The following is a 14,757-nucleotide window of genomic DNA, read 5'->3' on the forward strand; positions in this document are numbered from 1 at the left end:
GACAACATTAGCTGACAACAAACATGGCTAGTACGTGTGTCACGTCGGGTGTAGCGTATATATACTCAAAGCAGTAAGACGACGGGATATAATACTTTGAATGTTGCATCCAATGTTGAACTGGATGTACGTATGAAAAAGAATCACTTGGTCAAAACATGAAATGTAAGTTTCTGCTGGGATTCGCACAATTGCGAATGAGTCAGTTGTGAACAGGAAGCACGAGCCAAGCACCGACCTGAATGGCACAGGTGACACCCTTGTAGCCTTTCCGACAGTGGCAGTAGTCGGGCAGCACGCACCTCCCCCCGTTTAGGCAGCGCCGCTTGCACACAGCTAGCAGGGATGGTAAAAAGTCACGCTTATGAATTAGAAGTGAATTTCAGGATACAAAGCTTGACCTAAAGTACTCACGTGTTTGACACTGCAGACCTTCCCAGCCAGTAGAACAGTGGCAGGTGCTGGGCCCCAAGCACTCGCCGCCATTTTTACACTTTTGCAGACAGACCGCTGCAACGTCAACACAAGGACAAGATGACAAGTAAACTTCTTTCTTTCTCATTCATTCATTCATTTTCTACCGCTTTTCCTCACAAGGGTCGTGGGGGGTGCTGGAGCCTATCCCAGCTGTCTTCGGGCGAGAGGCGGGGTACACCCTGGACTGGTCGCCAGCCAATCACAGGGCACATATAGACAAACAACCATTCACACTCACATTCATACCTATGGACAATTTGAAGTCGCCAATTAGAAAATGGATGAATGGATGGATATAATCAAACAAGTAAACTTCAATAAAAGATACAGCATCAGGAATGCAGGATATCCGCAAGACCTGCACCACTTTTTACCAGAAGGATTAAAATAAAATAAAAAACACTCACGTATGTTACAGCGCTTGCCTCTCCATCCTGATGCACACGAACAAGTGTTGGGTCCAACACACTTCCCTTGGTTCATGCACGTGGGCTCGCACACGCCTGCGACACACACATGGTGATGAGCACACTAAATGACACATAACATACTTATAGGTTATCACATGGTTTGTCTGGTATCAGGCCAGGTATCATGCCCCCAAGTGTCAGTATCAGATACAGAAGCTGATACTGGCACGCGGGGGCATGATACTGGGCCTGATACCAGACAAACCATGTGATGATCTTATTATCACATACTATTTAATCAAAAGACCATTTTGTTTCCAGAAAATGTTCAGTTTATTACATGTATTATCACATACTACAGTATTAATTGCCCCTGTACCCTAGAAACCGCCCATGAATGATACTGGAAAAGGCCAAAATGATACTGTGTCAAAGCCCAGGGCAGTGATACTGATAAAATATAGAGTTTAACCATGTCCAGTATCAGCCCCCGTAGCTGTCCACTCAGAGCGCGCTGCTCTGGTATCGTGCCTGTGAAACAACCAATCAGAGAACAGCACACGAGTGCTTAGTGCCTAGTGCTTCTCCAGTCACCAAAAAACCCAAACTTGATTAATGGAACTTTAATTGTCAGACATTGATAAGATAAGACTGTTGATAAAATATTATTTTTGAAATATTTTTGCAATTGTTGTGTTTACACTGTTTAGATATAATACATGTAATAAACTGAACATTTTCTGGAAACAAAATGGTCTTTTGATTAAATAGTACATGATAATAAGCTCATGATTAAATAGTATGTGATAATAAGATCATCACATGGTTTGTCTGGTATCAGGCCCAGTATCATGCCAGACAAACCATGTGATAACCTATAATTATATCAGTGTAAACTGTGTGTTCACGCTCGTGCACTGTTCTTTGATTGGTTGTTTCACGGGCACGATACCAGAGCTACGGGGGCTGATACTGGACATGGTTAAACTCTATATTTTATCAGTATCACTGCCCTGGGCTTTGACACAGTATCATTTCGGCCTTTTCCCGTATCATTCATGGGCGGTTTCTAGGGTACAGGGCCAATTAATACTGTAGTATGTGATAAAAACCCTAACCCTAATTCCTGCTAATAAGTCATGCCACTCACTCTTTTGACATCTTTTCCCCGTGTAGCCTTCAGGACAGGAACATACATTGTTCCTCATGCAGTGACCCCCGTTCTTGCATGGTGGGCTGCACACGGCTGACACACACACACAAATAATTAAATAATCAGTCAAAGTAAGCAATTTTGGTTGCATATTTCTCACCGATCTGACACTGAGAGCCATAGAAGCCGCTGGGACAAGCGCAGACGTTTGGTTTCATGCACGTTCCTCCGTTCAGACAGACTGGATGACACTCCACTGTGGACCCACAGCAAACACACACAAATATTTCAGTCTCTTTATGGAAACAGTACGTATATTTTGTACTATTGATACCACCATCACTCCGTGCCATGAGTCGGGTCATACCAGAGTTGCATGTTGGTCCGTTCCAGCCTGGCTTGCATTTGCACACATCAGGAGAAACACACTCTCCACCGTTTTCACAGTGCCTGTTACACACCACTGACACACGCGCACACAAACACACAGTCAATATTATGTGTATTGTAGTCATGTCGTGACATTATGCAGGCATACCTAATGAAGTATGGATAATAATTGGCGCCCTAACAAAATAACAAATTTACAGATTTTTTAAAATTCAGTTTAAAGTGAGGGTGAGGAGCTCAGCCATCCGGGAGGGGCTCAGAGTAGAGCCGCTTCTCCTTCACATCGAGAGGAGTCAGTTGAGGTGGCTCGGGCATCTAGTCCGGATGCCTCCCGGACGCCTCCCTGGTGAGGTGTTCCGGGCATGCCCAGCCGGGAAAAGGCCCCGGGGCAGACCTAGGACACGCTGGAGGGACTATGTCTCACAGCTGGCCTGGGAACGCCTTGGTGTCCTCTGTGTCTTTTTTTCCCTCTCCTGCCGTGGGCTTCCTTGGTGCTCTTGCTCTTGCTTTCATTTAAAGCAATAAGCATGAGTCTTGTTTATGCCTTAAATGTTTTTTTTAACTGTCAACTTTTTTTGTCAACTGGATTCCATTTATCAATAAGGAATCCTACTTTGCTGAAATGGACTTATCACAGTTGGGTCCGGAACCGATTAATAACTGAAATAAACAAGGGATGGCTGGGCGTCACTAGTAATTTCTCAACATTAAAACATCTCACTGATTTCACATCGTGGTCCCACGTAGCCGTACGGGCAGGTGCACAGGTTCTTGGCAAGACAGGTGCCTCCGTGCCGGCATGGCGGCTCGCAGCTCGCTGTCAGTTTTTTCAATAGAGGCAAAGAAAGAAGAAAATGTGAGGACACGTGGAGAAGGGCTCCGAGATTGATGCATAATGACTAGTTTACCTTCCTCACAGGTTGGCCCGCCATAGCCCACAGGACATTGACACACATTAGGTCTAACACACCTTCCCCGGTTCCTGCACTCTGGTCTGCACACGGCTTGTGTTGCGTGCAGAGAACATGTCAGAAGTTTGATTTCAGAAGATGCACGTCAGGTGTCTCACCGATGTGGCAGCTGTAGCCGGTGTAGCCCTTCTTGCAAGTGCATGTATTGGGCTGTGTGCATTCCATGTTCCTCCCGCAGAGAAACCTACAAAAAGCTGGGGGAAAAAACAGGAAGAGGAAGTAGAGACTGTCAGGAAGTGGCAAACACTTCTTCCCTGTCGGTTAATTGTTACCTTTACATGTGACCCCGTCCCCTGTGTAACCGTGTGGACAGCGACCACAGCTAAAGGATCCTGGACCGATGTGCTCACACTGGACACTCGGGAAGCAGGGGGAGTCGTCACAGGTCAGATGACGTGACCCCCCACTGAGGTCTGGGCTCGGCATCACACCGCCTCTGTTGAACGTCGGGGCGGAGACTCTTGGGGTGGATTCCGGGCTTGTCTCTGAGGAGGAGGAACCTCTGCGGGTATTTACGGTGGCACCTGGTCTTGTCCCCCTGTCTGGGGGTCTTCTGGGTGAGGTGTGGGATGAGAAGGAGGATGAAGAAGGGGAAGTCGGGGTCATTTCCTTGTCTTTGGTGTTCGGAAAACCTCCAGTGATGATGGTCCTCTGACCTGGACAAGACAAGCGGTTAGAAAATATGACTTCAAAATAAGGACAGCACAGTGTATCTTTGAAAGAATGATTGACAGGTGACATGTCCAGGTTGCATCACATCCTCTGGCATCCTGACCTGTTGTCGTGCAAGTCAGTCCGTCTCCATGGAGACCAGGAGGACAGGGTCCACAGACAAAGCCCGCCAACACGTGAGGGCTCTCGAAGCACCGAACCCCTGGGTGGCACGGCCTTTGGCTGCAGGGTGAGGGGACATGGGCTCTGGGCTTCAGAGGGACGGGCGGCGCTCTCATTGGTGTGGTCGTCGCAGTCTTGGGGACTTTGGTTAAGAAGGGAGGTTGTGCTAATACACAAGTAATGGTTTATTAAAATGGAAGGTTTTGAAGACTCACCAGTGCAACCCCTCCTATCAGCGCTGTAGCCGTGTGGGCAGACTCCACAGGAGAAGGAGCCAAGAGTGTTGGTGCAGCCCACTCCTGGGGGACATGGCTGAGAGAAACACTCATCTATGTCCTCTCTGCATGTGCGACCTGACGCCACAAATGGATGGACACGAAGACTAATGTATCTCTATAAATAGGTACATTGACGTGTACCTGTCATTCCAGGTGGGCAGATACATGTGAAGAAATTGGGGCCGTCCAAACATCGTCCTAGCCTGCAGGGGTTGGGCTTACAGTCGTCGATGTCCACCTCGCACCTTTGGCCTTTGAACCCGTCAAGGCAAGCGCACAAGTACTGTCCGCTGCCGGCGGGGAGGTTGACGTTTGTCACACAGGAGGCGCCGTTAGCACACTCACAGGGCCGCACAGACACCTGGGTTAAAGTGTTTACTGCAGGATAACCTCACACATAAAATCAATAAACATTATCAGCAATCCTTCAAATTTTGTGGTGTCCAAAAAGGGTAACTATAGCGGTGTTATTTCATGTCTAGAATGATGTCTCAAATAATGTTAACCGTACTTAAAAGGTTGTAAACAGGTTTTCTATATTCTCATAAATAAGGTATTGTAGTGGTAGGTTACCAGGACATAATTCACCCCGGAACTACTCGATAGGGGAGGTGTTGCCACCCGGAGGGGTGGGCGCAAGGGACGGGGGCTTTCCGCTTCCTGTTGTGGTTGAGCGACGGGGCTTTCATGTCTTTCATGTCTTTACGTAGCAAAGAGTGCAAGTTAATGTTTGCAAGAAAAATAAAGTTTTCTCCCAAATTCGACACTCCGCCTCAGACTCCAGTTCTTCGGCGCTTCAGTATCCTCGGGTCTGGAACCAATTAACGGCAATAAATGGGGCATTACTGTATAGCATTTCTTATTCGCTACAGCAGATGTCTGGTGCATGTGTGTACAAAAGACTCCTTGTTATACCCTGTTCTGTTCTGGTTTAATTAGGCTGACATGTGTGCGGGCGTGACTCGGAAGTACTATGCTGGTAGCCGCGGTAGCCGCTAGCTTTGGGAGTTGATGTCACTCGAACTGTTGGTGTTGATGTGCCCACACGGACGTCGTGGTGGATGCTATATATAGCTGTGTGCGTCTATAAACGTGAGTAACGTTTATTATCACTCATTTAATGTTAGACGCCGCCGATCTAGTTCCCTATTGTAGTGTTTTGTGCCATTATGTCCAGCCGCCTGGCTGGTTGCTAACTGCCTGTTAGTTAGCCTCATTAGCATCGCTACTGTGTTACGGTTCAGATGTGAACGCATTGCTAACTAGTATTGTTTTGTGTGCTTGTTCCTACACAGAAACCACACACACACCCACACTACACTCACAAGTTCCCATGCGCACCCACCTACTTGTGATGCGACGTGTTACAAATATACAAAGCAGCCATCAATCTGGATGTGGACGTCCCCTCATTGCTACTGCACTCACCTGAACAGAATTGCTGTCCTGACCCGACGCCCTGGAGTGATTGCTGACCATTGCTGCACCCAATTAAACCCCCCTTACTACAATTTTTGGTCCTTCGAGCCGGATAGAAGCAACCACTTCAGTCATTATGTTCAGGCCACAGGAGAGAGAGCCCAGAGGTGTGGACCACCCACAAAGAGTAAGACAACTGCCATCACATCTTCAGGACTACGAGGTCAGTTATCCTATGAGGTGCCACGTTCCTGGAGATGATGAGCGGGCCACACAAATGTCTTCTCCAGAAATTATTAGATCGATCCAGAGCATGAGAGAAGAAAATGACCAGCTGCGGAGAGATGTCCAACGTCATTTAGACATGATCCACAGTGTCCCAGCAGCCTCCTCAAGGACTCAGACACAGTCCAGACACCAAATGGAGGAAATATTCACCACACTGGCACTTGCCAGCCAGCCGACGCCATCTAGTGGTCATCAAGGCCCACGTCAGCCACTCATTAATCCACCGGTGAACAACGATGCTCCTTCACCTCCACAAGGCAACCAAAGTGACTTTGTTGAGGACCTCAGACAGTGTTTGGAGGAATCAGGATTAGCCAACAAGCACACCGAGTCACAAGTCACATCTGGCATTTTAACTCCTTGCTCGCAAGACAAATTTGAGATGAGCTACACAAAGGAGTGCCAAGAGCCGCGTCACCACGACGACCAAGACAGCTCACCACCCAGTAAAGCTCACCACGAGTCTAACTATGGCCAACAACATGGCCTAAAGTTGCACCTAGTCAGTCTTATGTCAAGTATCGCTCAAGCTATGAAGAAGGGCGACAACCACTATGATCATCCTTATCATCCTCCATGTCATCCAAGTTATCCTTACTACAGCGATGAAGGCCGTCATCCTGCAACGTCCCATCTATAAAGTAGCCACTACTACGGGGGCAAGAAAGTGCATACCCTCTGGATTATAGAGGCCACCTCGATGATTATAACAGCGCTGTTCAAGGACATGACAATCGGCAAAGGGAGGAGAGATACCCACCTGACACGCCATATCCTTCCACCACTCCATATGGCCGAATGCCAGCTTTACTCCTACCATGGACTGAAACCAACCATCCCAGACTTTAAGTCAGAGGATCCTCGTGAATTTGCAAGACTGAAATTGGCCCTAGACAATTTACTCCCATATGATGCTCCAGAGCGCTTCAAGTTCCAAATCCTCATGGATCATCTCAAGTGTGAGGAAGCGTTGCTCCTTGCTGACTCCTACAGCAACAGTCCACGCCCGTTTGCGGACACTATGAGGGCGCTCACTGAGATGTATGGTCAGCCACAGCAGCTGGCGCTAAAGCGGATTTCGATGTTGATGGATGGGCCCAACGTCAGGACTGGAGATATTAAGGCCTTTAAGTCATTCGCTCTCCAGGTTCGTGCACTTGTCGGAATGCTGCATCAACTTGGAAGCCAAGGTTGGACGGAATTGAGATGTGGTTCACATGTGTCTCGCCTCTTAGCTAAGTTGCCCCACGACCTAAGAGCTAACTTCCACAGATATGTGAACCCCATTCATAATCCTATTCCAACTCTAATCAATCTGGCAGACTGGCTTGAATATGAGGTACGAGTTCAAGTCAGTGGAGACCAACACAGCAGTACCTCAGCCAGAGAGAGAAAAGTCTCACACAAGAATCGACCTCCCGACTACAAGTCACAGAGAACTACTGCTATTCTTCATGGCAGCGAGTGTACTGACCCGCAGGAGAACTCAGATAAAGCGCCAGCTGTTCCAGTGAGGGATGCAACGCCTGATAAGCCAAAGAAATACTGCCCCTTCTGTGACACTGTGCAGCACTATCTGAACCAGTGCAGCAACTTTAAACTACTGTCAGTAGAGCAAAGGATGCATTGGATTAAAGCAAACAATCAGTGTTGGAGATGCGGCCGGGAACACCTTGCAGCAAAGTGCAACCTGAAAGCTAAGTGCAAACGATGCGAGAGGAAGCACCTGGAGGTTCTACATGAGGTCAATTCAAGCCAACATGCCTCAGCACCCAGTAAACCCAAAGTACCTGAATCAAGCACTTGTTTAGTGAGTTCTGTGTCAGAGACTTTGTTCATCGATCGACCAGCCAGTAGCCGCCAAGTGTTACTCAAGTTGAGTCGAGTCACCCTCCAGAGCGGCAACAAGGTACTCGAGACCTACGCAATATTGGATGATGGGTCAGAGCGCACAATACTCCTCAATGATGCTGCTGTTCGTTTGGGCCTTGATGGGAAGGCTGAAGACCTCACACGCCGAACACATCCGACAAAAAATCTGTACCATCCATGGAGCCACTGTGTCCTTCTCAGTAGCTGCTGCATCTCAGCCAGACAAATGCTACAAGATTAACAAAGCCTTCACTTCCAGGGAGCTGAATCTAGCCAGTTACACCTATCTAGTCAAAGCGCTACAGGAGAAATATCACCACCTGAGAGACATTCCACTGCCACTCATCAAGGATGCCCAGTCACTGCTGCTGATTGGGTCAGACTATCCTCATCTAATTACACCAGTGGAACCAGTATGTCTAGGCCCCCCCAGTGGACCTACAGCAGTACACACCCGACTCGGATGGACGTTACAAGGCCCTACCAGCCTATTGAACCACCAACTTTCCCCCCAGCAATGTCTGTTCACCGCCTGCAATGTTCCAGAAGAAGAACTCTTCAGGCATGTGGAGAAACTATGGCAACTAGACATCTTACCATACAGAAATGAGCGTCTGATTACTAGATCAAAACAAGATGCAGAAGCAGTCCGCACCCTTGAATTGAAGGCCACCAGAGTAATGGTGGATGGCGTAAACAGGTATGCTACTCCGTTACTATGGAAACAAAGTCTACCTCTGCTTCAGGGAACAAAGGAAGCAGTGCTGTCCCAGCTACGTGGGGCAGAAAGACGACTTGCGAGAGATCCTAAGAGAGCCACTATCTACTCTAAAGAAATCCACAAGCTCATCAATGCCGGCTACGTCAAGGCCATCTCTCCTTGTAAGACCAAAGAGAGCAACTATTCGTGGTTCATCCCCCACCACATGGTGCAACACAATGGGAAATACCGAATAGTCTTCAACTGCTCCTTCACATTCAATGGACAGAGTCTAAATGACACCCACACTCAGAGCTCGCCTCCTGGGGGTCCTGCTCAGGTTCCGGGAACACCCAGTGGCCATCAGGAGTGATGTCAAGGGAATGTTTCACCAAGTCCGCCTGCTTGAAGAGGACAAACCATTCCTTCGCTTCTTGTGGCGGGATGTTAAAGTGGATTAAGAACCTACCACCTATGAATGGCAAGTACTCCCGTTCGGGACAACATGTAGTCCAATGCTGTGCTACCTTTGCCCTTCAGACTCATGTTCATAGGCACACTGAACCAAAGGAGAATGCCCACCTGTCAGCAGAGCGCTGCTTCTACGTTGACAACTGCCTGCAGAGCCTACAGTCAGAGGATCAAGCCAAGCAGCTGGTAAGCCGACTACACACATTACTGATGGAGGGCGGATTTGAACTCAAAGAATGGGCCAGCAACATACCCGCTGTCATTAGACACCTGCCCAAGGAATCTCAGTCAGAAAGTAGCACCCTATGGTTCACGCAACAGCTGACCCTCAGGAACGGACACTTGGACTCTTATGGCAGTGTAGGACAGACAAACTTGGCTACAAACAACACCAGAGTGAGTGTCCCGAACCGACTATGCGCAACATTTATCGTCTTCTTGACATCGTCTTCAACAATCTGATCCCCTGGGATATATTGTTCCGTACATCACAAGAGCCAAGATTATTGTGCAGCGCCTTTGGGATCGGAAAGTAGGATGGGACGACCCCAATCTCCCCGAAGATCTGCTGCAGGCTTGGAGGGCATGGGAATATAAACTTCCTCAGTTGGCACAAGTCATATTACCTAGATGCTACACTGACCGCTTCACTGATTGCAGATCAGCAACCGGACCATCCATGTCTTCTGCGATGCATCCGAACGTGCATATGGATCGGTGGCGTACCTGCTGACCGACTGCGGTGAAGGACAAGTTCAAGTGGCATTCCTAGCAGCTAGATCCAGAGTCGATCCAAAGAAACAACTCTCCATACTGTCACGTCCGGGCTTGCGAGTTTTGCAGTACGAACCCAGGATGCAGAGATGAAATGAAGGTGCAGGTAAAAGCTTCCAAAAGTGATTGCAGCACTGGCATACAACGCGAAGCAAAGCAAAGTGCTGCAATGCACCAACAAAGGGAACACGCTCTCGGCTGAACTAAATACAAATCAACAAATTACCAACAGGTGCGTGTAGCAGAGAAAGTGACAGAACACAGGAAATAGTACCAACACAGGAAATACTACAAAATAAGAGCCGGAACTAAGGCTAAGAGGAAAACTAAAAGCTGTCACGAGGGGGTGAAGTCCAATCGTGACAGTACCCCCCCCCCCCCCCCCAAGGACGGATCCCAGACGTCCTAAAGAGTCCACAAACGAAGAGGGAAGGGAGGTGGGAGGACTGGAGGTGGGTTGCTGGCAAGACCTCTCTGGAGGTCGGCCGGGACGACAAGCCTTTCGGAGCCAGCAGGGCTCCCATGAGACGCAGGGGAAAGGGCTAGACCGGTGAGGGTGGCAGGGCCACCCAGGAGGGCGGCCTGAGTGGTGAGTGGGCCGATAGAGGCGAAACTCCTCTGGAGGTCTCCCAAAACGGCAGGCCCAGCAAAGTCCATGGATGGGTCCCTCTGGAGGGCGGTCAGGGTGGTGGGCCTGGCCGTGGAAGAGGTGGCGCCGGAGGAGGCGGCGTGGCGTCCCGCCGTGGAAGAGGTGACGCCGGAGGATGCGGCGTGGCGTCATACAACCTCCGTGGTCGTACTAGCCCCCCCTTTCGAAGGCGGATTCTAGACGCCGTATGCCACTGGACATGGAACCAGGGAAGGGAGGGGGGGGACCTGGAGGAGGGTCTTGAGTTCCGGTTGCTCTGCCTCCCTGACCGGAGCTCCAAAGGGCCTCAGGCGGGGTTTGGGCTCTGGAGGGGTCTGGAGCATTAAGCCGCTGGGCACGGGAGGCAGGTCTTGGGAACCCATGAGGCTGCGCAGCTTGGGCACAGGAGGAATCCGGGGCGCCACACAGCATGGCACGGGAGGCGGGTCTTGAGATCCCCTGGGACTGCGCTGCTTGGGTACAGGAAGACTCTGGGCCGTCACGCAGCTTGGCGCGGGAGCCAGGGTTTGGGAACCCTTGGGGCTGCATGGTTTGGGCACCGGAGGAATCTGGGGCGTCACGCAGCTTGGCACGGGAGCCGGGGTTTGGGAACCCTTGGGATTTACCCTCCGGGGTAAATCACGCACACTCCTCCTCCATCGCCTTGAAAACCTGCAGGGTCCAGAAGTCCATCTCCGCGAGGTCGTCATTTGGTTGGTGCATTCTGTCACGTCCGGGCTTGCGAGTTTTGCAGTACGACCCCAGGATGCAGAGATGAAGTGAAGGTGCAGGAAAAAGTTAAGCTTTATTTTCCAAAAGTGATTGCAGCACTGGTATACAACGCGAAGCAAAGAACAATGCACCAACAAAGGGAACACGCACTCGGCTGAACTAAATACAAATCAACAAATTACCAACAGGTGCATGTAGCAGAGAAAGTGACAGAACACAGGAAATAGTACCAACACAGGAAATACTACAAAATAAGAGCCGGAACTAAGGCTAAGAGGAAAATTAAGAGCTGTCACGAGAGGGTGAAGCCCAATCGTGACACATACCTCGACTTGAGCTTTGTGGAGCCTTAACCGGTGCACAATTGGCTTCTGTGTTGATCAAAGAGCTCACACTCCAAGCAGTAGTATACTGGACCGATTCCACTACAATCCTCCACTGGCTACAGTCAGACTCCTGCAGATATAAGGTATTTGTGGGCACTAGAGTTGCAGAGATACAGGATCTGACAGACATCAATGCCTGGCGCTACATTGACTCAGCCACAAACCCAGCAGACAACATTACAAGGGGAAAAACACAGCTCAGCGGAGTGAGCCGATGGAGTCCTGGACCCCCCTTTCTTCTACAACCGTCTGACCAGTGGCCTGAATCACCACCCAGTCCAGTCCTGGAAAAGCGGAGGAATTGAGGAATGCCATGTTTTGTGGCTTGACGGTCAGCTCAACCGATTCAGAAATACCTGACATCATTCAGTTTGGAACATTTCAAGAGCTTCTGGAGGCAACCATGCAGAAGCTGCACGGAGCGGCTGACAACACACCTCCCACTGCTGCTGACTACCATGAAGCAGAGCTGCCCCTCCTCAGGCACACCCAAATAAAGAGTTTCCCAGAAGAAGTATCCCTGCTCAAAATGGGTAAACCCCTCTCATCTAACAGTAGACTGTTAACCCTAGCTCCTGAATATGACCAGTCATCAGGTCTGATACGTGTCGGGGGAAGGCTTAGATGATGTGATAGTCTGAGCCAAGAAGAACTGCATCCCATTCTCCTGCCATCTTCTCACCCAGGGGTCAAGCTTCTAATTCAGCATTATGACAACCAGCTGCACCACCCTGGATCAGAGCGTGTTTTTGCTGAACTTCGCAGGAAATACTGGATACTGAGAGGCAGAGAAGCGGTCAAGAAGCACCAGCATTACTGTGTGGACTGTAGGAAGTGGAGAAGCCGCAGCCACAGGTACCAAGGATGGCCGATATACCCCTCTCCAGTTCGACCTGCCTTCTATTCCACTGGTGTTGACTGTTTCGGACCGATTTATTATTAAAGTGGGACGACGCACAAAGAGGTGGGGCATTTTGTACAAGTGCCTCACTACTCGTGCAGTCCACCTGACTCATCACTCCCTCAAGTGATCTACCCTGCAACAGAACTGCTGAGTCGGAAAAGGTGGCGTCATTCTCAAATTCTAGCCAATCATTTCTGGAAACATTACATTCAGCACTTCCTTCCCATCTTGCAAGCCCGGCAGAAGTGGAAGACGGAGAGTGATGAAATTACCGTCGGCACAGTCGTCCTCATTGTGGATCAGCAAGCCCCAAGAGCCCTCTGGCAAATAGGGACAGTGAAGCCGAGTGAGAACAGCTGTACTTCAAATGTTGTTCGTCTTGTCAAGCTACCAGCCTTGCCTCGGGATATTGATGACACCTAATGGTCAAATTTGTTTAACAAATTTGGGGGCCAGCTGTACAAAAGACTCCTTGTTATACAGTAAACCTCGGATATATCGGATTCAATTGTTCCCACTGGTTTTGTCCGATATAAGCGAAATCCGTTATATGCGTAGACCGGAAAATGTCCGTTTTACGCATATATCGGATTTATATCCGGTATATGCGTAAATCGGATTTTATCCATTATAAAAAGGCACTTCCTTGACTATGTTTCCAATGTACCTGGACTGGGCAATGAAAAGAGACGTAAGGTAATGATAATTTAACTTTATTGGACTCTGAGCATAACAAATTGTTAATTAAGCTAGGCCCTGTTACGCCCGTCAGGCCTACGTTATTTCCAATAGTGAGGTTAAGATCTCATTCACTGCTGTGCTAGTATTATTGACGTCACTCACTTTTATATTTGTCCTAAATCTGGAGCCAGGAGAAAGACAATAGCCAGTGACATCAACAAGATTAGCATAACGATGCGGCCATCCGATATATGTGAGGGAAATTTAATGGAAATGCATTGGAACGGGACTGGAGATTTTGTCCGAAATAAGCGAAATCCGTTATAAAAAATCACATATATGCAATGAATTTTTATTGGAAATGCATTACAGAAAAATCGGTTCTTTTTTATCTGTCCGTTGTGAGCGAATTTCCGATATATCCAAGTCCGATATATCCGAGGTTTACTGTACCCTGTTCTGTTCTGGTTTAATTAGGCTGACTTGTGCGGGCGTGACTCGGAAGTACTACGCTGGTCGGGTACCTGAACGCGCTGCGGTTGCCGCTAGCTTCGGGAGTTGATGTCACTCTAACTGTTTAGCCCCGAGTGTTGATGTGCCCACACGGACGTCGTGGTGGATGCTATATATAGCTGTGTGCGTCTATAAACGTGAGTAACGTTTATTATCACTCATTTAATGTTAGACGCCGCCGATCTAGTTCCCTGTTTTGTGCCATTATGTCCAGCCACCTGGCTGGTTGCTAACTGCCTGTTAGTTAGCCTCGTTAGCATCAATACTGTGTTGCGGTTCAGATGTGAACGCATTGCTAACTAGTATTGTTTTGTGTGCTTGTTCCCACACAGAAACCACACACACCCACACTACACTCACAAATTCCCATGCGCACCCACCTACCTGTGATGCGACGTGTTACAAATAAATAAAGCAGCCATCAATCTGGATGTGAACGTCCCTCATTGCCACTGCACTCACCTGAACAGAATTGCTGTCCTGACCCGACGCCCTGGAGTGATTGCTGACCATTGCTGCACCCAATTAAACCCCCCTTACTACAATGTGGCTAGCACCCTCTAGTGGACAGCAGCTGTAAACACGTACCTGCACGGTGGCTGGCATCTCAGCATCACAGTCATCCATCATTGTAAAGTTGAACGTGTGTGTGTCAGCGGGCCAGACCCCGACTTTCCAGATGATCAGGCCATCCGGGGACAACGTCGCACCCTCAGGACCTGATGTGAGAGTGAAGACCACCGCTGAGCCCTCGGGGTCATGGGCCTGTAGCTGGTAGATGAAGACCTCCCCCTGGAAGGCCCAGAGGCCAGGGGGCAACGACTGCAGCACCGGGGGCTCATTTCCTGTAGGTAGAAGAGGTCACCATCAGCTGTC

The 14,757-nt window shown here is 49.2% G+C and overlaps 1 protein-coding gene across 1 annotated transcript in view; it reads right to left on the bottom strand.

The window, feature by feature from the left end:
* The window catches only part of vwde (von Willebrand factor D and EGF domains), a 38,115-nt gene that overhangs the window by 2,954 nt on the left and 20,404 nt on the right, over positions 1-14,757 (bottom strand). Inside the window, exons 17-30 of the mRNA XM_058053324.1 lie at positions 14,470-14,726; positions 4,655-4,874; positions 4,451-4,588; positions 4,177-4,377; positions 3,674-4,057; positions 3,500-3,595; positions 3,339-3,434; positions 3,152-3,247; positions 2,408-2,503; positions 2,201-2,296; positions 2,038-2,133; positions 885-980; positions 415-510; positions 239-336 (exon numbers count right to left, since the gene is read on the bottom strand). Of these exons, the coding sequence (XP_057909307.1) occupies positions 239-336; positions 415-510; positions 885-980; positions 2,038-2,133; positions 2,201-2,296; positions 2,408-2,503; positions 3,152-3,247; positions 3,339-3,434; positions 3,500-3,595; positions 3,674-4,057; positions 4,177-4,377; positions 4,451-4,588; positions 4,655-4,874; positions 14,470-14,726 (2,066 nt within the window). The remainder of the gene's footprint in view (positions 1-238; positions 337-414; positions 511-884; positions 981-2,037; positions 2,134-2,200; positions 2,297-2,407; positions 2,504-3,151; positions 3,248-3,338; positions 3,435-3,499; positions 3,596-3,673; positions 4,058-4,176; positions 4,378-4,450; positions 4,589-4,654; positions 4,875-14,469; positions 14,727-14,757) is intronic.

This window comes from Doryrhamphus excisus, chromosome 17, assembly GCF_030265055.1.
Source record: "Doryrhamphus excisus isolate RoL2022-K1 chromosome 17, RoL_Dexc_1.0, whole genome shotgun sequence".
NCBI classification, from domain to species: Eukaryota; Metazoa; Chordata; class Actinopteri; order Syngnathiformes; family Syngnathidae; genus Doryrhamphus; species Doryrhamphus excisus.